The 26812-nt window shown below is 33.0% G+C and overlaps 1 protein-coding gene across 1 annotated transcript in view; it reads right to left on the bottom strand.

Moving 5' to 3' along the window:
• Nucleotides 1–26812, bottom strand: part of NDUFAF2 (NADH:ubiquinone oxidoreductase complex assembly factor 2) — a 228562-nt gene that overhangs the window by 87613 nt on the left and 114137 nt on the right. Inside the window, exon 2 of the mRNA XM_051991091.1 lies at nucleotides 15807–15896. Coding sequence (XP_051847051.1) covers nucleotides 15807–15896 — 90 coding nt within the window. The remainder of the gene's footprint in view (nucleotides 1–15806; nucleotides 15897–26812) is intronic.

Below are 26812 nucleotides of genomic sequence, written 5' to 3'. Positions count from 1 at the left end.
AGCAAGAAATATAGCCTTGTGCATATTGTTCCCAAGTGTTTAGTCATCAAGACTTTTTTTTGAAGATCTTTAGTCAAGGGAATTATTTTTACTATATCTACTATGTGCCAGATACTGTGTTATGTATGTCCTTTACAACAATAATCTCATTTGATCCCAACAAAAATCTCACTGAGGTAGGCGCTATTATTATCCCCATTTTACAAAGGAGGATACTGAGGTAGATGGTTGATGGACTTGCTCAGATTCACGGAGTGAATTGTCTGAGGTTAGAATTTGAATTCAAGCTTTCCTTTCTCCAGGCACAGTTCTCCAACCATGTACTACCTCAAGTGCAGGTTCAGCCTAATTAAACCATTTTTGCATATCTTTATTAAGAAGATTTTCCTCAGATTAAGCCTAAATTTGCCTATTATTAGCTTTTAATCTTCAATCTGATATCAAGTAAAAAGCAAGGCAAGACAAAAGCACATCAATTGGGGAATGGCTAAATAAGTTATGGTATATAAATGTAATGGAACATTATTATTCTATAAGAAACAAAGAGCAGGCTGATTTCATAAGAGCCTGGAAAACGTACAAGTTTTGATAACATGTGAAGTGAGCAGAAACCAAGAGAACATTATACGTAGTACAAGATTATGTGATGATCAACTGTGATGAACTTGGATCTTTTCAACAATGAGACAATTCGAGGCAATTCTAATAGACTTGGGATGGAAAGTGCCATACACATCCAGAGGGAGAAATATGGATACTGAATGTAGATCAAAGCATATTATTTTTACCTTTTTTGTTATTTGTTTGCTTGGTTTTTTTTCTTTCTCATGTTTTTTTCACTATTGATTTGATTTTTCTTGTGCAGCATGATGAATATGGAAAAGAATATGGAATATGCACATTAAAGATGACTATTTAAAAGAACTGTAAATATTTAACCTATTTTGGATTGTTTGCTATCTTAGAGAGGAGAGAGGAAGAAAAAAAAAAACCCAAGGTTTTGCAAAGGTGAATGTTGAAAACGATCTTTGCCTGTATTTGGAAAAATAAAATATTTCAAAAAAGTAAAGAGAAAAAAGATATTTCCCTTTTCCACAAAACAGCTCTTTTTACCTATCTTTATTTTCTCTTCTCCAGGTTAAGTATCTTTACTTCCTTCAATCAATTTTTATATGGTCATATCAAGGACTTTCTCCCATTCTGATTGTCCTCCAGTTTACCAATAGTTTTACTAAAATGTGACAACTAGGAAAAAATGCAAATAATGGAGATGCAGTCTGGACAAGCAGAGCAGACTTCTTACTGCTCTGGTCCTAGAAGGCCTACTTCTCTTTATACAGCCTAAGATTACACTTATATTTCTTCAGTTACAGTACAATTAAGTTAATATTAAGTCATTAATAAAACGCATTAAAACTCCCAGACCTTTTATAGAAGAATTGGGATAGTGTCTTGTTACATTTCCTTTGCCTTATGTTTGTGATTCCACGTTATTAGATATCATCTTAGTCGAAACTCACCAATTTTCTAGTTTGTCAAGTTATTTTTGAAGCATGCAGTGGGCTAGCCATCCCTCCCAGTTCTCCATTATCTGCCAATTTGATAAGCTTACTATCATGCCTTATGCAAATCATAGATAAAAATGAACTAAGTACAAATTCTGTGTCATTCCACCAGAGGTCCCTTTCCAAGCAAAGATCAAACTACTGAAGATTATTCCTTGGGTCTTACCAGTCATGCATTTTAAATCTACTTCATCGTATTATTATTTTGTCAAATGTTTTATTAAATTTTTATTTAAAATATTTGCCATATCCCCTTGATTTATTAATCTAGCAACTATGTCAAAAACAGAAATAAGTTTAACTTGACTTATTCTTTGGGAAGTTAAGCTAACTAGTTCCATAAAAAATGCAATACCTTAATACATTAAAGAATCTTGCCAGAAATCAAAGGTGAACTCGCTGGCCTCTAGTCTAGAGACTTCATTCTATTCCCTTCTTTCAAAATTAAAACATTTGTTCCATAATTCTATGACTTTCATTTTCTATTATTTAAAAAAAACTTATTTTAAAAAATAATATCTCATTGTTACTTCCTAGGACCATACTCCTAAGAAACCTTCCTTGTAATAGTTAATCAACACAAACTGAAAACACATTCTTTTCTTTACACCTGTAATTCACCATTGTTCTATGAAAAAAGAGAGATCTGACTAACATGCCCTTAGAGTCAGTGGTGGCCAGTGCACTGATCTAAGTTCTGATGTCTTTTAGAGTTGTGTTCTTTACTTTTCTGTAGTTACTATGTATTCTAATTTTTTTGAATTTGGTTCTCTTTCAGTTCATACAAGTTATCTCAAGTTTTTCTAAATTTTCTATATTAGTCATTTCTTCATAATACTTTTTTTAGCCATTCCCCAACTGATGAGAACTTACCTTGCAAAAAGTATTGTTTTAGATACACTTGTATATGTAATTCTTTTAGTAAACACATACACACACATAACCTTTCATTTTTAAAATACATTTTTAAGGATTTTAGTTTGCTCTTTATATTGCTTTTATTTTTCCTTATGTCATTTTCTCCTTCCTCACTCAGACACATTCTTTAGAACCCACATTCCAAAAAAAAATTCTTTCAAAAAAATAAAGAGGAAGAGGAAGTATTCAATAAAACCAATCAACACAATGAAAAATATATTTCAGGCAATGTTCTATGCTCTTGGACCCTGACTTTCAAAAAGAAGCAGGTGGAAATGTTTCTTCACATCCTTCTTTAAGGACAACTTGTTCTTTACATCTTATAATGTTTGTAATATAAAGTTCTTCACATACAGTACTGTAATCATTGTGTATATTGTTTGCCTAAATGTTTACTTCACTTTGCATCAGTTTATGTTCATCTTCCTATACTTCTCTGCATTTATTTTGTTTATAATTTCTTATAGCATAGTAATATCCCATCACATTTACATATTACAATCTGTTTATCATTCTTTATTAGATAGTACATACTTTAAAATTCTTTATCATATAAGAATTTTAAATTATTATTTCTCTTCCTTGGGACGAATGACCAGTAGTGGCACCATTAGGTCAAAGGGCATGAGTAGTTTAAAGCTTTTAATAGTTTAATAGTTTTCAGTAAAACCAAATTGTTTTCCAGAATGGTTAGACCAACTCACAACTTCACCAACTGTGTAGTGAAGTATCCATCATTTCATAGTATTTGCAGCCTTTAACTCCATTATGTTTTTTTTTTTTTTTTACAATTCTTTTATTTTTAAGTGACATGGAACATTTTCCTCACATAGCTATTAATCACTTGCATTTTCTTTTCTTTTTTTTTTTTAACTTTTCAAAAACACAGAGTCCCTCTACAAAGAAACATTTAATGCTTTATAAAATTATAACAATAATGGACATTCTTAAGGTAGAGGAAAATAGCTCATAAATCTGATGCAGGCAAAGAGGTACTGGGGAACTACAGTCAAAATGTGTTTTCCTTAAAGACAGATGGCATTGCATTCCTAAGGTCACCACAATTATTTTTATAATGGCTAAGTTCACAGAACTGTACAGAAATATAATGTATGTTCTTTCTATCTCAATAAAGAGGAACCTGGTAGCTGAGAATACAATGTTGGAATAAGAATCAGGAAGACTTGAGTCACTTCCACTTATTAGGTATTTGACCTTTGGCAAATCACCTAATCCTTTTCCCCTTCCTCCCCTCCAGGTCTACCTGTCTTAAATAGGCTGGAAATGGATTATCCACTCACATGTCCTATTTCAATGATGAAAATTATGGAAACTTTGACCTGCTTGTTCACCCCTCCCTTCAACAATCTGATGTGAAACATCATCCCATGGATTTATCATATTAGTGACAGACTTCATGTGAAAACCTGAGCAACTTAAAGTCTACTGAAACTCAGTACTCTTAAACTTAAAACATCTACCAGCCTTAATTTCCTCTAAAAGCTGAGATCGAAGGCATTGTATAGCTACATGAGGATAAAGTGTTTTTAATAATACCTACCTTTATGTCAAGAAAAAATACATAGTATGATTGTTTTTGATATCGTAGTGAAGATTTGTGCTCAGGTATAGATTTGTATAGGTTGGATTAATGGTCTCCAAGATTCATTCCAACTGTGAGTTTCCTTGAGAATTTATAACTCTATGTGGTTCTTTAATTTAATTTTAAATGGATGACAGGAAAGGAATTTCTTTTACATAAATATGTGAATGTTGTTACTGAAACATTCTTCCTATTTTAACTAGAATAGAACCTTAATAATTGAAATTATGTCCTTATAATGATAGTTGATGCCTGTTCATCATTTTCATTTATATATTCAGTAAAAGTTGCAGTTAAAATTTCAATGTGAACATTTATTTATGGAAATTTCTCAAGTTCTTAAAGAAGGCAAAGATTAGGAAGAAATGAAAAAATATATATTAATATTAAATTATTGCACTTTTTTCTCTGAAACCGAACCTCTATCCAATTTTCAATGGTATAATTATGTTGCCATTGCTAATTATATCTATGTGGTATAGCCTACATTCAGCATTCATTATAACACAAACGCTGTCTGTGTGGAATTTGGAAAGCTAACTGGACATTTCATACTTTTGAGATACTGGCGTTCTTTCATCAATGCTTATTTGCATTCTCATTAGTATGCATGAGATTTTCATTGAACTTTAATACTCCTACTGGCACATACCATACCATAATGAGCGTAAAAGTGAGCATGCAAATTAAAACTCCCATTAATCACGAATGTTACCAGCTTTTTTTTTTTTTTTTTTAAAAAGAAGGACATTAGAGGAAAGCAGTAAAATCCTGAAGGAAGCAATCACTTAGTCTCCAAAGACATTGAAAATGACTGATATCCTTTCAGAGGCATTATCAACAGGAGCTGAGGAGGTAAATGAGATGTTCTATCACTAGATATAGTAGGTGACCATTTAGAATTAAATTACAGAAAGGTTATCAGTAGTCTGCATCTGTGCAATATTACATTAGGAATATCTATTATTTCCTTTTCTAAAAGGGAATGAAAAAATATAGTATTATGATGGAAACTTATCACCTAAAAAGTCATCTTTGTTAATTCTGTGTACGTATATTCATAAAGGATATTAAAATTAAAATTAAAGGATATTAAAATACACTCTCTATTTTTAAATTTATAAAAAAAGGTATACTTCAAAAAAAAGATTTTCAAACAAACATTATATAATAATTGCAAAGGAAGGTGGCCTAGCTGTACCAGATCTAAAACTGTATTATAAAGCAACAATCATCGAAAGTATTTGATACTGGCTAAGAAACAGAGTGATCATTGGAAGAGGTTAGGTACACGTGATACAGTAGCAAAAAATGTAGTTAATTTACTGTTTGAAAAACCAAAAGACTCCAGCTTCTGACATAAGGTCTTATTATTTGAGATACTGATTTATATCTGCTTGTTGCAGCAATTTTTGTCATACTGTATATTAAGATAAAGTTGAAATAAGCAAATTAGGAGAATAAAGAACAGTTTACCTATCAGATCTATGGAGAAGAGAAGAATTTGTGACCAAAGATAGAGAACATTATATGAAATGCAAAATGGATAATTTTTATTACATTATTTTCACAAACAAAACCAATGCAACAAAAGATTAGAAAGAAAGTAAAATCCAGCTATTCTGGAGAGCAATTTGGAAATTTGTTATCAAAAAGTTATCAAATTATGCATACCCTTTGATCCAGCAGTGTTTCTAGTGGGCTTATATCCCAAAGAAATCTTAAAGAAGGGAAAGGGACCTGTATGTGCATGAATGTTTGTGGCAGCCCTCTTTGTAGTGGCCAGAAACTAGAAACTGATTGGATGCCCATCAATTAGAGAATGGCTAAATAAATTGTGGTATATGAATATTATGGAATATTATTGTTCTGTAAGAAATGACCAGCAGGATGATTTCAGAAAGGCCTGGAGAGACTTACACGAACTGACGCTGAGTGAAATGAGCAGGACCAGGAGATCATTATATACTTCAACAACAATACTATATGATGATCAATTCTGATGGACCTGGCCATCTCCAGCAATGAAATGAACCAATTCAGTTCCAATAGAGTAGTAATTGATTGAATTAGCTACACCCAGTGAAAGAACTCTGGGAGATGACTATGAACCATTACATAGAATTCCCAATCCCTATATTTTTGTCTGCCTGCATTTTTGATTTCTTTCACAGGCTAAGAGTACACTATTTCAAAGTCCAATTCTTTTTTTATATCAAAATAACTGTTAGGACATGTATACTTATATTGTATTTAATTTATACTTTAACATATTTAACATGTATTGGTCAACCTGCCATCTGGGAAAGGGGAAAAATTGGAACAAAAGGTTTGGCAACTGTCAATGCTGTAAAATTACCCATGCATATAACTTGTAAATAAAAAACTATAATTAAAAAAAAAAAAGAAAGAAAGTAAGAAAGTAGAAAACTGGGAAACAATTTTTACAGGCAGTGTTTCTGATAAAAGCCTCATTTCTCAAATATATAGAGAACCGAGTCAAATTTATAAGGACACAAGTCATTGACCAATTGATAAACGGTCAAAGGATATGAACAGGAAATTTTCAGATAAAGAGATCTATAGTTATATTAAAAAATGGTCTAAATCACTATTGATTAGAGAAATGCAAATGAAAATAACTCTGAGATACCATCCCCCACACCTATCATATTGGCTAATATGACAGAAAAGGAAAATGATAAATGTTAAGAGTTGTAATGCTGGAGAAACTGAGCAAGATAGAGATTAGAGAGTATTTAATAATTTACTTAATGGGAGAGATTTATTGGGACCACCAAATGGATCCATGGTTTGGTTCCAGGGCTGAATAAGAATATTGTCTCCAAGAATCCAGCAAACAATGTGGGTTTTCTCAATGATCTATATACACACAGCTCAGACTCAGGGGGTAGACTGAGGTGGGGGCGGAATCAGGGTGCTGAGAGTGGGAACATGACTCTCACAATCCAGTTCTGACACAGTGAGGAGAGGCATGGGGGGAGGAACCCCAGAGATGGGGAGAGGAATCTTGATAAGACAGTATCTGACATTCCGGTACCTTGAGATGGGGAAAGGCATTCTGATGTTCTAAAACATAAGATCTTTTATCCTTATCAAATATTCTGATAAAGAGGGAGGGGAGGTTTTTTAGGACTTAGCTTTGAGAATCAGGGAAACTGAGTCAGGACTAGTCAGGATAGTTATGGAAATTGAGAACTATGGCATAACAAGAGAAGATGTGGGAAAATTGGAACACTCATGCATTGCTGGTAGAGTTGTGCACTGATCTAACCATTCTGGAAAAAAATTTGGAACTTTGCCCAAAGGGACATAAAACTCTGCATACCCTTTACTCCAACTGTGCCAATATTGGAGCAGTAACAGCAACTCTATATGATGACCAACTATTACAGACTTAGCTCTTTTCACTTATATAATGATTCAAGACAAATCTAAAAGATATGTGATAAAAAATGCTATCCACATCCAAAGAACGAACTACAGACTCTGAATGCAGATGTATTTTTACTTTTTTTGTTGCTTTTTTTCTTTCTCATTTTCCCCTTTTGTTCTTCCACAAATGACCAAAATAGAAATATGTTTAATGTGTTTCTATATGTCTAACCTGTATCAGATTGCTTGTTGTCTTTGGGAAGTGGAAGAAAAAAGAGACAGGTAGAAAAATTTACAACTTAAAATTTTACAAAAATGAATGTTACATGTTCTAATTACATGTATTTGGAAAAAATAAAGTGCTATTAAGTGCAAAAAAAAAAAAAGAATGAGAAAGGAACATGATTCCTTGGGAAATATTCTTCTAGAATATCAAAACATATATGGAATGAAATGTGAAAAGATCTATATTTTTCGTCTAAGTTTTCTCACAAAATGGGACTGAGGTAGTAGCTAAGAATGTGATACTGTAAATTTTACAGATTACTGTTCTTTTAGAATAAGAAACTATTATAACTGCTACTTAGAATAAATGTTGATAAGAGACAGTAATGCAAGACCTTAATGGGGCTCCTTTACTATATCTGTGGCTATTTTTGATTTTAAAAACTATGCCAGAACTTATATAACCAGTCCCTGACCTCAAGGAGCTTTATTTGGTAAAGAGTCTACTTATTGGTTTAAAAACAACAACACATTTTGGATAATAAACTATTAGTAGTTTTAGAAATGAAAAAATGATGGTTAAGAGCTTTCAGATTCTGCCTCAGCTTTGTTAGGCTCCATTCAATGCCCAAAGCAAGGTAGTCCCTAAATGAGTTATCCACTTTTTGTTGATTACTCCTATTTGGAAAATCTCCCCATCCCACCTAAAGGGCTACCTGAAGGAAGGCTTCTCTCATCTTTCTATTCTGTTCTTTCCTCTCATCACTCCTTTTTTGTTGTTGTTGAAGCAATTGGGCTTAAGTGACTTCTCTAGAGTCACACAGCTAGAAAGTATTAAGTGTCTTGAGACCAGATTTGAACTGACTTTAGGGCTGGTGCTTTACACACTGCGCCACATAGATGCCCCAATTCTTAATTTTTGTAACATGAACCCTCTGTCTACAGATACTTGAAAGTGTTTTTAAGTGCATGAAATAAAATTCATAAAATTATAAAGAAAACTAATTATATGGAAAGTTTTTTCTTAGTGCTACTTAACTATCATTGATCTCTTTCTCTGTATCTTTAACATCTAAGTTCACAGATACCAGGGTTAAGAATCTCAGTAGATAGGGTTTCAACCCTTTCACTAGAGTACTTGACTGGATACTATAGAGGTAGTTCTGAGAGAGTTATATGAAGGTGTTTTATGCTGTGCTAAAAAATATTCCTCCTCTGAGAACAGAAAGTGCCATTGGAAGTAAATGGAGAATAATAATATGAAAATCTACTTTCTTGTAATACTTTGTCATCTCAATGCAAGTTATACTCAATGGAGAAATAATCAAAAGTTACTCCAGTTAAAGATGAAGGGGACAGAAAAAGATAAAGATATTGCTATTTTTTTCTCAAGCAGCCTGGTTAGGCTGAAGGAATAGAAAAGAAACTCTGGGTGAGAGTTTCTCATAGATTTCAACCAAATTTCATAGATCCTAAACAAAAAGCAGAACCGAAGACTCTTTATTGGCAGAACAGAAACTAAGAGAGTTAGCAAATAATAAATATTAACACAAGAAACTCAGCAGTGGAAAAGATTAGATACAGAAGACCCATGGGGGATTAAATAAAGAAGCAGTGTGTTTGATAAAACCCAAAACTTCCAACTTAATGAGCTAAAAACTTACTACTAAACAAAATATTGAGAAAATCAGAAAGTAGTGTGGCAAAATTTAGGTTTTGATCACGTCAAATTGTAAGTGCCAAATGGGTAAATATCCTAAATTTTAAAAGTCAAATCATAAATAAACTGAATAGAAAATAATCTTTTACATCTATGGATAAGGGAAAAATTCTTGAACAAGGGATTTTAATTTTAATTTTAAAAGTTTTTGCACAATGAGATGCAGGTAAAGTTAGAAGTTGAGGCATTTACTGGAAAAAATCTTTGCAATCAATGTCTGATATTCAAGAGATATCCATAGGGAGAATTAATTCAAATATATGGGAACAAGAGTATTCTCCAATAGATCAATGCTCAAACAAGATGAAGAAGCAATTTTCAAAAGAAGAAAAGCAGAAGATCACAACAGCTAGATGAAAAAAAAAAGCATTGCATCATTAAGAAGAAAAATACAAATTGAAATATCTTAAGTTCTATTCTGCACCTATTGGAATGGCAAAGATAATTTTTTAAAAAGATAATGAAAATTGTTGGAAGAATACTGGGAAAATAGAATATTAATGTATTTTTGGTTGAAACTGTGAATTGGTTGAGTGACACAATTTAGAACAAGGAAAACAAATTGGAACTTGGTTCCTAAGTCATATTATACATTCTCTTTATTCAGTGAATTCCTGACTATTCTTATATTCCAAAGGAATCAAAAGAATGGAAAAGAAGCTCTTAATTCAAAGATATTTTAAGTAGCTCTTTTTGGAAACTAAGAGGGCACTCATCAATTGGGAATGACTGAACAAGTTGCAGAATATGAATATAATGAAATATTCATTATAATAAATAAAGGGACAGTTTCAGAGGAACTGGAAAAGACATATGAAACGAAGTAGAATGAAACAATCAGAATGAGGAAAATAATTTAAACGACAACAACACTATAAAGACAACTCTGAAAGAAAGGAGAATTTTTTTTCTTGCTTAACTTTATACTTGTTACAAGGATTTTGTTTTGTCTTTTTTTTTTTTTTCCCTAGATGGATGGAAATTTGGGAGAAAGAGACAGACCAAGAAAGAGTTGTTTGCCCATAAGCCCAACCAAAGTAAAGAAAAGAAAAAAGGTATCATAGAATATATATAAGTGTATATATGTGTGCATGGATTTGTGTGTATGTGTATGTGTGCAGGTATAAAAGGAAAGGCACAAAAGAGAACAGAGAGTCAGAAACAAAAACAAAATAATTGTGAAAGTTATATAACTATAGACAGTCAAGAATTCAACAGGTAAGCTATAGAAAAGACTACAGAAGGTAAAACTGGTGATTTTTATTATATGAAATTGAAAATTATTTTCATAAATAAAATCAATATATTTAAAATTAAAAGAGAAAAACTGTTAACTGGAGGAAAATATTTGCATTAAATTTCTCTAAGTTCTCATTTCCAAGGGAAATTATTCAAATATATAAGAATCTTTCCTAGCTAGATAAAAGATATGAAAAGACAATTCTAACCAAAAGAAAAGTGAAATATCAAAAACGTTATGAGAAATGTTCCAACTCACTAACAGGTAAATGCAATGCAAAACTCCTTTGAGGTTGTATCTTACACCCATCAGAAATATGCCAAAAAGGAGCTGTTTGAGGACATGTATACTAAGGTATTGCTGGTGGGGCTATGAGCTGTTTGAACCATTATAAGGCAAGTATTTTAGAGTCATGTTCCTAAAAATCAATAAACTGTGACTTTGACCCAATAATTTCAATACTAGGCCTATTCTCCAGAAAGATCAAAAGAAAAGGATCTATATGCATAAAAAATATGTATATGTTTTTTCTTTTTTTTTTTCAAAGAAATGGAAACAAAGTAGCTGCTGCTGAACAGATTATAAATATAATATGAACATACAGTATTAAGTCACAAGAAATTACAAGAGGGATGATTTCAGAGAAAACAGAGATTTCTATCTCAATGAGTAAACTTAAGGCAAAGTAAAGTGAGGGGAACTAGGAAAATATTTTATATAATGACTATGACACTATAAAAAAACAACAACAACAATGATTTAAGACTTAAGAATAATTTCAATTAAGGAATGACAGAAGTAACATATATACATATATATAAATCATGAAGTTATGATTGTTATGATATGATAGATGAATGTAATGCAAAAGTACTTGTATGAATAACAATATTAAAAAGATAATCAACTATGAAAGACTTAGTAATTGATCAACACAACAATCATAATTCCAAAAGATCCATGATGAAACATACTTTTGATCTCCAGACAAAGAACTGATGGTTTCAGAGTGCAGACTGAGGAATATTTTCTTTTCTTCCATTCTTATTTTTTTTTTTTTTTGAACATGACTAATAAGGATATTTGTTTTTCATGATTATACATATATTAGATTTTTTCTCCTTGCCTTTTCAGTGAGAAGAAGAAGAAGAGCTGGGAAAAATTTAAAACTGAAAAAAAAAATAAGATTGAATTTTAAATTTAAAAAACTATTCAATAATTTTACTTATTAAATGATCAAAGCAATGACCAATAATAACTCTCCACAAGTTCTATGATAAAACATGTTTCCCATTTCTTGGGAAAAAAGGTGATGGACTAACTAGAGATCATAATATGGCCAATGTGTGGATTTGTTTGATGAGATTATCTGTCACAAGGGAATATGCTTTATTTTAAAGAGTTGGGCAACAATGATAACAATGACTAAAAAAAGTAGAAGAATAGAATATCAATAATCACATGAAAATACAGAAAAGAAAAGGAAGTCAAAAAGGAGACAGACAACTAGGATATTGTTAGAACTACCATGTTAAATTTGAAATACATGTAAAAAAAGTGTGTTTAGCAGAGATTTATGATTTCATCTGTACCTTTCTTTTTCTGTTCTTTGTATAGACAAGTGTCCACATTTGTTGGTTTCTTAAGATTACCGTAATAAAAAGGAAAGATTTTTTCAAAAAACAGTAATAAAAATAAATTGGCAAGTTTAACTTGGAATAACTTTAAAATAGTTAATTGTAGAGCATCTACAATAATCCCTAGGAAAAGTTAGTTCACATAATCTTAACTTCATTTATATTTTACTTTAAAAATACATTCCTTTCATCTATATTTGAATATGGATACATATTATGCTACAGAAATTAATAATATTTCAAAAAAGTTAGGAGTCATCATATGAAGACTGTTCAGAAAGAACTAGAAATCTGTCAAGCTTTTTTATTCTGTTTTGACTTCTTCCCATTCTAAAATGAAGATGAAGAACACATATAAGACATATCATAAATTAAGCAAGCAGAGATATTCAGTTTAATACGAAAAGTTCTTTCCTTCCAGTTGTTGGTAGACTGTAGTAAAGTTGCTGGAAAAAGAAATGATGATGCACTGAGAAGTGAAACAAGCTAAATGATGTAATATTAAAAAAAAGAACCAAAGTTATGTCATTGGATCATCACCATGTTGAATAGATACATTTATACATACTGTTTTAAACAATGGCAATAAGATGCTGCATTCTCCTTGCTTATGTGGGAATACTTATAGTTAAATTTACAGTTATGAACATCTTTCACATATAAAGCTTACTTAAATATTCAATACTATTTTCAACAATAAGACATAACTTCATAAAAAAGGAGGACTTAGAGGAAAAGATAAGATCTTTTTTTCAAGACACCTCACTTCGAGATACTTAAGAAACAAATGTGTGAGGTGATATGTGACTATAGCTCATGAGAGAAGTGAGGACTGAAGATACAAAACCGAATCACTTGCACAAAGATGATAAGTAAATCCAACAACTGATGAGAATAATAACTAAGACTCTATAGAATAAAAATAGAAGCCCTCAGATTAAAATCAGGGCAGATACCTATCATAAGTAGAATGACATGGATGAAGCAGCAGCAAAAGAGACCTAAAGAATGGTAAGACAGATAGGGAAGAACCAAAGGAGATGAATATCATGGAAACTTAGAAAAGAGAATATCTATGAAGACAAGGTAAATCAATAATTAACAAATACTGCAAAGAGGTGAAGGTGGATGACATTTTTTTTTTGTTCTTTGTAGTTCTTCAATGGTTAGCTATTACAACCTGTTCACATTCATCATGCATCTTTCAATTGTATAGTATAACCCATGTATAGTATTAATTTGTAATTCCTTGATAACCACAAAGAAACATTAGTTGGTATAAAAACTGTTTAGACTGTTAGAGTAAAAAAGATTAAAAGAACTTTGCAATTTCGTATAAGACTGTGTGAATCAATCTCTCTTTTTAAATTCCAGGCCCAACTTATATACAAATACTGATACACAACTCTACAGCTATCAGTAAATACATAGGACATAATCTAGGCTACAGACATTTTCTATTTATTTGATCTTTCCTGTGTTGGTGATTAGCCAAATATTTCATAAAGGTTACTCGTATGTCTTTTAATTCAAGAAACAACTTGATACAACCAGAAGCAAGAAGAGAATTAGAAGTATTTGGAGGACCTCACCATTTATAAAAAATTCTTCAAGTTGGCTTCAGTGCTGTAACAATTCATGAGTATATAGAACTTATTCAGAAATTATTCCTACATTATAGTTATTTTTTCCTATATATTAAAATATGTTTAGTCAAGTTATTTGATGTTTGCCATATCTAGTACCTACCAATTTTTTCCTGCTCAAAAAAAGCATTCATGATATAAAGGCATATACTTTGGTGTGAGCTACTATCATCCTGAACCAACCTTTCTTTTGTATACAGGTATATATGGGTGTACGTATCTATGGTTTTTTAATACACAGACATACAGACACACACACACACACACACACACACACACACACACACACACACGTATTTTTTTCTCACCATTCTCATCTATTCCCATTTTTTCGTTAAAGCCATCAATATTAAATGTATTTGATTTAATTTGGATGGTTTTAGCAAGTTTCTAATGTAATTTTCTTTACCTTTCATTCTCTGCAACCAATATTGGCACATAAGCTGCAATTATCTTCTTTCTCCCAATACTAATCTTGAGTACTTCAATATGAAATGACTTGTCCATGAAAGAAAATTTGTATTGCCTTAAATGAAAAATAAAACCAACTCTTCAACTCCTTTTTTTTTTTTTTTGCACCTTCAAGGAGTACATATGAACTATTTTTTCATTTAGATGTAACTTTTTTGTTTCTTTTGATCTTGTTTATAAAAAGAATATCAAGACTGACAATATTCAGTTCCTTCAGTAGTATGTTATCTCTTGGTCAGGACAGTGATCTCACATTTAGATTATCAAGTCAAGTAACAACGTATAGATGATTTAAAAATTGATATTTAGATCCTTAGTTCCCTTCTTTTTATCATTTCACAGTCATTGCAGAAGTGGAAGGGGGATAATACATAAGATTGAGGCCATTTTTGGTTTTGTTTATTTGAGATGGTTTGCCACTATCAAAATATCCACTACTAAATTTTACTAGTTATATGACTCTTTGTCCCTTGCTAAGATGGGGCTTAGCAAACTCAAAAAGCAGACTTAGTCTGGTACTAAAATCATACTCAAAATCACTGTGGCATTGCAAATGCTGTCAGAATTCATGCTATGTGGGCATTGCCTTTGAGAACCCATGATCACCTTAAGTACCAAACGAAGTACTGAGTAAGACTAGGTAGGGAGGTGAAAAAAATTACGTCACTGGGTCATATAACTGGGTAGGATGGGTTTATTTGACTTTTTTTTTGATATAAGGAAGGGTTAATAGTGGGATAAGAATATCTGGAAATGACTATAGATATCAAACCAAAAGACTTATGAATGAAACTTTTAAAAAAATTTTAAATTGATTTTGAATGGTTTGATATTTTTATTTTTCTTTAGTTATTTTTCTTTATTAAACCTTTTTATTTTTCAAAACATATGCATGGACAATTCTTCAACATTAGCTCTTGCAAAACCTTGCATTCCAATTTCCCCCCCTTTCTCCAACTCCTCCCCTAGATGGCAAGTAGTCCAATATATGTTAAATGTTAAATATGGTAGAAATATATGTTAAATTCAATAGATACAATTATCTTGCAAGAAAACCAAATCAAACCAGAAAAATAAATTAGAATCAAAATAAAATGCAAGCAAACAACAACATAAATAGTGAAAATGCTACATTGTGAACTCAATTCCTACAGTCCTCTCTCTGGGTGTAGATGGCTCTCCTCATCACTAATCAATTTAAACTGGTCTGAATCATCTCATTTAAACAAAACTTTTGGAAAAAAATAACTTTAAAAAGCTCAGCTTGAAGTGAGCAATTTTACCTCTCAAAATGAAGAGGTTAGAGAAAAAGAGCAAATTAGACTGTAGTTACATATGTTTAAACCATTCTTGTTTCATAGTTAACAAAACAAGAAAAAAAGTACCTTCCCATTCTGTTGGAATATCCCCTTCTGTGTAGTCTACTTCTTTCATATTTCTTGTTTCTATGAGTCTTCTTTCTCGCATTGTTTGTCCTACAAAATAGAAGGTGAATATATTTAGAACAGGAAGTAGCAGCCCTGGGAAATACTTTCATGTAACACAGTATTATTAATTATTGCCATCTAATATGTCACCACTTAGGATTCTATCTATTACTGTCAAAAGAATGGGTAGGAATTTTATCTGGACGTAGGGATACAAATTGGGGAAGTTTCAAATATAAAAATCAGCAAACCCTTCCTCCTTAAAACCATTTTCCTCTTCACATAGACAAATGAAAAGAATTTATAAAAAATTTTGGTAACATTTTTTGCTTAAATCTAGGTACCATGTATAATAAACATAACAGTTCTACCATAATACTTCCTTCAAAACTTGAATTTGTTCCAATGCAATTAATTTATTAGGTATATTATGAAAATAACATTAATTTTGAGTTTCCTTCTGTATGATTTCTTTATCATGACTTCCCCTTCATGGTCTTTCCATAACAATGCCCTTCACAATGTAGCTGAGAATGGAGTGCTGTAGGCCACAAAATCTATATCTAAAATGGGGCAACAGTATGGCAGTTACAAAGAGGTCTTTGCACTTGTTCTCTTTTTGGATGTTAAATTTCATTTCTGACCTGCTAGAGATACTCTTATCTTTTGGGGAATTTCCAGGCTAATGATTGGTGGGGAGCTAGTCAGGTAGGATTCTAAGAAAAGCAAAAGATAGTCCTTGTTTTCAAGGGACTTAGGATCTATTGGAGATTATAAAAGGCAATCAAATATGTTCAAACAAACTTATATGTAAGATAAATAGGAAATAATCAATAAGAAAAAGGAACTAGAATTAAGAGAGATTGGGGAAAGGCTTTCTGAAGAAGGTAGGTTTTTAACTGAAACTTGAAGGAAGCCAAGGAACTCAAGCAACAGACATAAAGGAGAAGATCCTGTAAGAAAGAGACTGACAGCCAATAAAAACATACAAAACTAAAAGAGGAAGTATATTGTTTGTGGAATAGCAAAGAGGTTGAATCAAAAAATATGTGGTATCACCTAACACCAAGTTAAGGTCAAAATAGGTTCATGATTTAGACAGAAAGAGTGATATTATAAGCAAATTAGAAGAACAACCAGATCTGTGGACAAGGAAGGAATTTGTGTCCAAAGAAGAATTGGAATTCAGAAGTGAATACCAAATAGATAATTTTGATTATGTTAAGTTTAAAAGTTTTTGTATAAACAAAACTAATGCAGACAACATCAGAAGGGAAACAATAAAGTGGGAAAATATTTTTACATTTAAGAGTTCTGATAAAGGCCTCATTTCTAAAATATATAGAGAACTGACTCAAATTTATAAGAATTCAAGCCTTTTTCCAATTGATAAATGGTCAAGGATATGAACAATTTTCAGATGAAGAAATTAAAACCATTTCTAACCATATGAAAAGGTGCTTTAAATCACTATTGATCAGAGAAATGCAAATTTAGACTGAGATATACACACTTCTCAGATTGGCTAAGATGACAGGAAAAGACAAGGACAAATGCTGGAGGGGATGTGGGAAAACTGGGACACTAATTAATACATTGTTGGTGGAACTGTGAATGGATCCAGCCATTTTGGAGAGCAATTTGGAACTATGCTCAAAAAGTTATCAAACTATGCATACCCTCTGATCCAGCAGTGTTTCTATTGGGCTTTATATCTCAAAGAGATCTTAAAGCAAAGAAAGGGAACCACATGTGTAAAAATGTTTATGGCAGCCCTTTTTGTGATGGCAAGAAATTGGAAACTGAGTGAATGCCCATCAGTTGGAGAATGGTTGAAGAAGTTATGGTATATAAATGTTATGGAATATTATTGTTATATAAGAAACAATCAGGAGGATCATTTTAGAGAAGCCTGGAGAGACTTATATGAATTGATACTAAATGAAATGAGCAGAGCAAGGAGATCATTGAACACGGCAACATCAATATTATGATGATCAATTCTGATGAACGTGACTCTTTCCAACAATGAGATGATTGATGTCAGTTCCAATGATCTGTGATGAAGAGAGCCATCTACACTCAGAGAGAGGACTGTGGGAACTGAATGTAGATCACAACATAATATTCTCACTCTTTTTTGTTGTTTGCTTTTGCATTTTGTTTTCTTACTCATTTACTTTTCTTTTTAATATGATTTTTCTTGTGCAGCCAAGAAAACTGTATAAATATGTTTACACATATTGGATTTAACATATATTTTAACATGTATAACAAATATTGAATTGCTTGCCATCTAGGGGAGAGAGTGGAGAGAGAGAGGGGAAAATTTGGAACAACAAGGCTATGCAAGGATCAGTGTTGAAAAATTATCTGTGAATGTTTTGAAAATAAAAAGCTTTTAAAAATATGGTGGTAGGTTATAAGGTATAAAAAGACTGGAGAGGTGTGTGTGTATGTGTGTGTGTGTGTGTGTGTGTGTGTGTGTGTGTGTACGTACACATGTATATTATGAAAGGCTTTGAAGATTCACCAAACAGAAGATTTTACATTTGATTTTGGAAGTGATTAGGAGGGTCAGGTGAGCCTAAAATGTAACATGGACAGACCTGCCCTTTAGGTAAATCACTTTGGCAGTTGAATGGAAGATGGACTGTACTGGGAAAAGACTTAAAACAGACCAACTCAGCAGTAGGTTATTTCAATACTTTAGACGTGATATGATGAGGGCCTGCTTTAGTGGTGCTAATATCACAGAGAAGGAAGCTTATTTGAGATATGTTACAAAAGTAAAACTGACAGGTCTAAGGAATAGAATGAAATAAGAGGACAGGAAACAACAATGAAATGTCAAGGGTAAGAGCTGACAATATCTGAGTGAGTGAGGGAGGGGAGTTAATCACTTCATTTTACAGAGAGGGTTGGGGAAAAGAAGTTTTGAAGACACAAAGATGATTTTGATAAAGGAGGAAAGGGGCAGCTGTCCAAAAAAGACTTTTGTGGTTACATATGAAACTCACTGACCAATTTAAATTTTCAGAAGATACAACAGCCAGCATTTATATGATACCTAATTTATTCCGGGCACAGTAATCAAACAGCTATATGTAAATGTTTTCTGAAATATTTTATGTAAAAGGTATTATTATTAAAAGCATTTTTTTTCTTGTACTGTTAGATTCTGAAACTTCTTTTTCATGTGAGTAAAATGAAAGGCAAGATAGAGAAGACATTACACAAAATGCACTGCAAAACTCTGCATTCTATAATTCCTACTTTATTTTGCCCCTTATTTAAAGGGGTATAGTGGAACATGGTATAGTGGAAAGTGTGAAAAATCTGGAATCAGGAGAGAACATAATTTGAATGCCAGCTCTAATATTAGATATGTTACCCTGGATATGCCAGAAACTTCCTGAGTTTCAGTTTTCTCATATAGTCACCATTACTTGCATTACTTCCTCTATCTACCATTACTTATATTATTTCCTCCACAAGATGACTGTGAGGACAGTACCTTGCAAATGTTAAAGTGGCACATATAAAAATGTGAGATGGCACAGTGGACCAACATAAATAAGCAAACAAGCTAACAGATAAAAAAATGAATACATGAATGAATGAATGTTGAATACCTGATAAGTCATGAAAGACCTGAGTTCAAATTTGGTCTCAGACAGTTATTAGCTGTATATTCTTGGTAAGTCTCTTAAGTCTCATTCCATTTTGATTATCTCATGAATGAAATAGGCTAATAATAACACCTATAGATGTGTGAAGATCAAATAATATTTGGAAAGCACTTTGTAAACATATGTTATATAAGTATTAGCTGCTACTTATTACCACCACCTCTACCATTACCATCATCATGATTATCACTGAAATAACTTAAACTCATATTCATCATATCCCTGCCTTTCCAGGTCTATGTCTCTCTGAAGTACTAAGAATAAAATGAACACAAATTAGGCCATAATTTGGCTCTGTGTTGGAAAAGGAACCTCCTACATTAAAGCTAACATTTTGTCCATATCTATTATGAGCAATTTTCTCTCCCCCATAGTGATTAAATTGGATGTTCCAAGCCATAAAATTCTGTGATTTTACACAATTACCATATGTTTTGTTGGCATGCAAGCACTAACTCTGCATTTGGCACTTTTGTTTTTTACAGACCATTAATGTAAGCTTACCAACATACTTGCATATTTCTTCAGTTTGCTGAAACACCAGCTCAACTTGAACTTTATTAACATGCCACATTTCCCAGAATTCCATACATAAAGATTCAATAGTCCAATTTGCTAGTTTGAAGAAATTTGAGTCTTATAAAGGTTTGATGATCTAAATTTACCTCTGTTATCAGCACCTAATCAGTATCAATATGCTTTCCCCCACAAATCTCTGGAGGCAATTCAATTTTTTCCAATCAAATCAGATGCTTAGGCAAGAGAAATATGGGCATATTCTTTTTCTATTCCTCTTTTCCTTTTGGTTCATGATGGTCTAAATTTTTTTGAATGGTGGAGAAGGAGAACTTTTTCCATCTGACTCCACTGCATAATTTTGCTTTGTGCTTCTAAAATATTTCCCATAATTAGCTTCAGGTTATGACCTTTATTTTTTAGCTACTAAGGGTATCAAATATATAAACAGATATCAGATTAATACTCACAAAGTATCACACAATCTTCCTAGTTTAATAAAATACATTAGTTTTCTTAAAGAAAGTCTCTATTTGCCTTAAAAAGACAAAAGATAAATGTTTGTAAAATATAAAGTGGAAAATAAATGCAAATAGTCCTATAAGTTAAGTAGTGGAAAAATAGTAAATAAGTGTATTTACTCTTTCCATGGAGATGATGAATAAATGTCTTTGGACTGGTAGTAATGAATATTTTCTAAACATTTTCTAAAAGTATAAAAGAGTATCTTTGTTGTGAGAAAAAAAAATTAAATGTCACGGTCTATTTCTCTAAACAGATTTATAATTAAGGCTAAAAAAGGTTTCTGACTGCATTCCAAAATCAAGCATAAAGGATTAAGAAATACTTATTATTGGGCATTATCCATAACCTCCTTCTCCTCCATTAGTTTGGCTAATCAAAAACTGAATATATTTCAGTCCTCACTTAAGAGATAAAAGAGAAAACAATTTGAGTACCACATGAAGAGATATCATTCATTCTCCAAAATGCAAAGAAATAATATGCCTGGATCTTTTAGAGAAAATACAACCTTCATATGATACATACCAGCTAAGCACTAAAAAGAAAATGATGGGGGAGTGGGGAAAGAATCTTACTAATAAGATGTATCTACTATGTGGAAGTGCAATAAAGGTAGCTATTTAAAATTTTAATTAATGTACAAAGAATTAGCTTTTGGAAGCAGAATATATTCACCTAACACACATTCTATAATCCTTTGTAGAGAAAACCTTATCTCCAATTTACAAAGCACATTTCTGAATAAGAACACAAGTCTTTAAAAATGAAATCACAAGAAACAAGCATTATGCAACATTGTTTTAACTTTCTGTTTGAATCATGACAGATGCATTTTAACATGTCTTAATTGTTCATTCCAAAGGGGCTGAAAACTTTTTGTCCAAATTAAATAGGCTTTAAGATAGCTGGCATGGAAAATCCTGGTTTTAAAAAGACTCTTTTACAATAAGAGGAAATTTAATTACTATAATTAAAATCTTCCATTTTGCAGTGAAGTTAGCTAACAAAAGCAAACAAATCCAAGACTGGTAAACTACTGGTATAAAAAGAAACAATATTCTTAATACTCCAAAATCAGAAAACTTCATATATACTGTGGTATGTATAAATACAATGTTATGTTTATTTTTACTCTCAGAATACAACTTGATGATCTAAAGATAGAAAGGTAAAGGGGTAAGGGGAAACAGAGGTAAACTTGTAGGAAAAAAAAAAAGAAATACAGTGGAAAATTGCATTAACAATAGAGATTTGGACAACTGCAGTATTTCTGAATTAGGAGACAATCTTAAATTTCATTTCATAATTTCAAACTATGGCTATTTATGAAATTACTGATCAATTGATGCAAATAGCCTCACAAAAATTTAGTGCCTGCCTGTAATGTTCGGGGTAGCTTTCTGGAGGTCCTTCAGAGGGGCCTTAGTCTCAGCAAAATAGACACCACAAGAATGGTCAGGAATAGTCTTTATTGTCTCCTTCACAATCTGTCTCCTTTACAATTTACCTCTGTCACAGTCTGACCCCATCTTGATCTCAGTGGAGGAGTGCAGGAGGCAGGAGAGCCATCAGGAGGACGGTCAAAAATGAAATGTCTCATTTCCAGTCCTTCTCAGCCCTCAAATACCTTGGTATGATCATTACATCGTTACACATCATTACAGCACACTATGTATGTGTCAACTAGAGAATCATTACATCACCATGCTAAGTTTAAGTATATGTATACTAAAGAACCATCATCTCATCAATTCCACTGAGTTAACACCTTGTTACTGTAAGTATCTTTGTTTCAAGTATACTTCTCTAAAGTTCTGTCCCTCTACACCTGCCATATTCAAAAGGTTAGTAAAATGAGCAAGAACTAAAATATTGGCAAATGTTAAAGTGTATACTGTTAAATGACTAATTAAGAAATAACAACTCAAATTATATGGTACATCTTGTGATATATTATTCTTAATGAAATTAAACAATATACTTCATAGAAATTTACATATTTCAATTATGCAGTATAGCCTTATTGACCGTTAGTTTGGGGAAGAGAGAAAAGACATGTTGACATATTATCTACTAAAATCCTATTATCTAATGAAATGTAATAATACCTAGAAATGACCAAAAAACCCAACCCCCAAAACAAACCTCCCAGTAATTTTACCAGTATCAATAATAGAGAATGAGGGGGAAGGCAGAGTCAGAAAGCAATTATATGTGGGATGAGGGTGGTGTACCAAAGAGCACACATTTATATAGCACTTTGTTCAGAACAACACAATCACTATGTTAAGTGAAGTAAGAGATTTTTTGTTATTAATATTTGGGAATCAATTAATGATTTCCTCATGATAGAAAATAAAATTGTTTAGGTCCTAGAGAGCTGACTAGGATACTAAAGGATTAAGTGGGTGGCCCTGCCAAGGAGAAGTTTAAATCTTCCACTACAACTTTACATCTTCTCTTGGAGACAAGTACTGCTATCTTTATTTACAGAGCAGCAAATAGGTTTAAAGAAGTTAACTGACTCAACCCATCTTTTCATAGCTAGAAATGCTAGGAAGTTATATATGTTCAAATCTAAATTTCTAAGACAAAGGTCTTTATAACATATGTCCTCTTTAATTATAAGTAACTTTCCAATTAAAAGCAAGGGTCAGCTTTATAATATCGACCATCTGTTTATATAAGAACATGTCCTCCAGAAGAGAAAAAGAAAGGGACATCAGTCATATTGACAAAATGAATCACAAACTCTTTAACAGTTTATGGGGCAAACCGGGTTTTCCAATAATTGTCCATCTGCAATCTCTAAGCATCAATCCAGTTCTATGGATACATTTCAGAATGGAAGCCATGACTTGCTTCATATGCATATGATCTGTCTTTTTTAAAGCTTCTTTTAAAAAGCTGAATTGCCTGCTCCCTCCTTTCCTTTCAAAATTCTTTTAAAAAGACCAAATATCATGCTCCACAACAATTTTCACCCAAACACAACCCATTCAAGGTATATTTGAATACCTTGCTGGTATATAAATTTATAAGTATTACTTGAAATATGTGAAGCATTGCTCTGAAGAATAATTTAGGAATAGAAAATAGAAAAACTATCAAATCTCCTAAATTTTGTAAGATCAGCAGAATTGGAGTACCTTTTAGGTTCCTTAGCAGGTCATCTAGTTCACCTCAAGTGCAAAAGAGACTCCTACTAAAACATATCCAAAAAGCTAAACCTTTTTTTTTTTTTTTTTTTGGTGAGGCAATTGGGATTAAGTGACTTGTCCAGGGTCACACAACTAGAAAGTATTAAGTGTCTGAGAGCAGATTTGACCCCAAAGCTAAATTTTCTTTAGACACATTTAGGCACCACAATCATCTATAATCAGATTGAGAACTTCTTTAGAAATAATAACTATCTTGCTGCTTCTACTTGTGCCTCTAGAATTTAGCTAAGTTTTCATTAATAAAAACTTTGCATTTATTCATTCATTCAAATTTGTGATCCTTTGAGACATTTTGGAACAGAAGGTTCTCAGAGAAACACTTACTAGCTACAGCAAAAGGAGAAAAAGTCACATGTAATTTTCTGCCACATAAACTTTGTAAAAGGCACTTTACTTGTTTCTATGAGACAAATATAAGCTTTACACCTCAACTCCAGAGAAATAAAACAGTAGAAGAAAATCTCAGACAAATAAAGTGAATTCTGATGTAAAATATTAGACAAAATATTAGAAAAGAGTCTTGAATGTGGGAATTTGGGAATTATTCATGTCTTGAATATGCCACTTTCTCTCCTTCAATACTGTCACCACCATGGTGCAAGATCTTATTACCTCAGACTTAGACCATTGTAATAGTTTGCTGGTTATCTCTTTCATAATTCCCTTTTCACTCCAATTCATTCTCCATTCAGCTGCCCAAGTGATTTTCTTAAAGGACAGTTCTAGCCACGTCACTCTATATACAAAATAATTCCAATGACTCTTTATGGCCTTTTAATAAACACCAATGGCTCCTTATCATTTCCAGGACCAAGTTCTCTATTTGGCTTTCACAGCCATAAGTAACTTTCACTCCCACTACTATACCCCCAACTTTTCCAGTCTTCTTACAACTTACCCCTTGCCAAATACTCTTTAATCCAATGGCATTGGTCTCCCTTCCTGTTCTGTGGACAAGACACTCGTTTCTGAGCATTTTCTCTGGCTATCTTACCACTCCTAGAATGATTTCCCTCCTTGGCTTCTTTCTGAATGAAATAATTATTTCTCAAAAGTAGGACATACCTTAGCCCTGAGGTTCAAGAAATTATGCTTTTAGAGGACTCTAGGGCAAAAGGTTGAATCCTAGGACTGAACCTCAGGAAGTCATGTGACCCACAGGAAGTAGACAGCATTACTGACCACTGGTCAATAGTTACTTTCTTTCCAATCCATCTAATGAATTTAAAAATCAACAGGAAGAGGGACTGTACTTTTGTCTTGGTGATATATAAGTATTGCCCTCAAAATGTTCTGCCCTCAACTATTCTGAGCTGCCCAGATAGTATGTTGGGCTCTTCTTGCAAGAACTGAATTAAAACGTTCTGTTGTACCTAGAGATTCCTTCCAGTAGTCAAATTGGGTAAGAGGGATTTAATACTCTGACCCAAACAGTCTGTTGGGAGCTCCTCAGGAATTGTGGGACTTCTCAGGTTCCTCCCAGATTGTGGGACAAATGGGGCTCTGATAAAGGGAGCAGGCACCTTTTGAGAGGGTTTTCTCCAACAATCCTCAAGATTGAATTTCCAGCCTCCCTCTCCATGAAGTATTGACCAGAAGGGAACAACTTGGTAAAACAGAAAGTGAAAAATCTCCTAAGTCCAGTTGGGGGGAAAGAATAGTCAGGCAACTTAGGCACATAACTCAGATGAGGTAAGAGGGATTGCATGTGCCCTTGGGCTGTCCTTAGGCTGAAAAGGGGACCCTGGGACTTAATGACCCAAGGAAAGGGGTGGCTCCCAGTAAGGAAGAAAGTCCTGATAAATGGCACAGAGGAGGGGCACTCCAGGTGACTGGTGATGGGAGTGACCCCTACCAGACTTGTTGCTCTGAGTTGACAAATTAGCTCTGCATTTTACAGGATCACAAATTAGATTGGAGTTGCTCTTCCAGAAGGGAAGCCTTCAGTAAAATGGGGAAGGATTAGTCCAAATCCAAATGTTCAGAGCAAAAATATCACTAGATGGTACACTAGGGTAGCCAGCTACAAAATTTGAATGAATTACCAAATTCTCAAGAGAAAGATAAAAAGAAAATGATAAAAAACTGCTGCCGTCTTGGGGGTGGGGAGCTGGAGAAGGGACAATTTGGACAAAATACAGGTCTTCTGAGGATTGGGTGTGTCAGAAGCTATGTATGTGAATGGGAAAACTCCTATAAACTCAGAAAGGAAGTAGTTTATGCAAACTTCTAGTTGTCTGAGGCTCATCTCTTCCTTTCACAAATAAAGAAGGATGGAAAGGGAAAGGCAGAACAAGAATCTGTCTCACCACACTCATGGCACCCTCTGGCTTTATCTTCCTCCTCCCTCAGGGAAGGCAGCTGTGCACAGCTGTGCCCTATTGCTCCAACCACCTCTGGCTCTAGCAATCCTCCTGAGCACTTATTAACTCCCTCCTCTCTTTTGATATCTGAACAGCAACTTAAGAAAGATTTAGTGAATTTTCTGATCCCTGACCATTCTACACCTGGGGCCCATATGTACCCACTAAGAGAGGTACCCTTAGCCAAAGGGGGTTAGGGTTTGTTAATGTACCCTTAGTCCTCCTGAGATGAGGAATTTTAAGGAGATGAAACCACTGATGGAAGACCCAATGGGTCTATCCAAACAATTAGATCAGTTTCTGGGCCCTAACATATATACTTGGGGTGAGTTAATGTCTACATTAAATATACTGTTCTTGCCAGAGGAGAGAACTCTAGTGAGAAGGCCGCTATGGTAGAATGGGAGGGTTGGCATCCTCCCACAGCTGGGGTAGTACCAGCTGATCAGAAATACCCCAATCAGGAGCCCTGATGGGACCATAACAATGAGGTTCATTGTGGTCATTCACAAGACCTAAGGGAGTTAATAATTATAGGAATTAAGAGTGCAGTGCCTAAACCACAGAACCTGAAGAAGATATTCAACATAATTCAACATGAAAGTTACAAAAGATAGATAGATGGAATTGTAGGCCATTAGAAGACC

Source organism: Antechinus flavipes, chromosome 1 (genome assembly GCF_016432865.1).
Source record: "Antechinus flavipes isolate AdamAnt ecotype Samford, QLD, Australia chromosome 1, AdamAnt_v2, whole genome shotgun sequence".
NCBI classification, from domain to species: Eukaryota; Metazoa; Chordata; class Mammalia; order Dasyuromorphia; family Dasyuridae; genus Antechinus; species Antechinus flavipes.
Note: the sequence above shows the minus strand (reverse complement) of the source record. Positions and strands in the feature narration are given on the sequence as shown.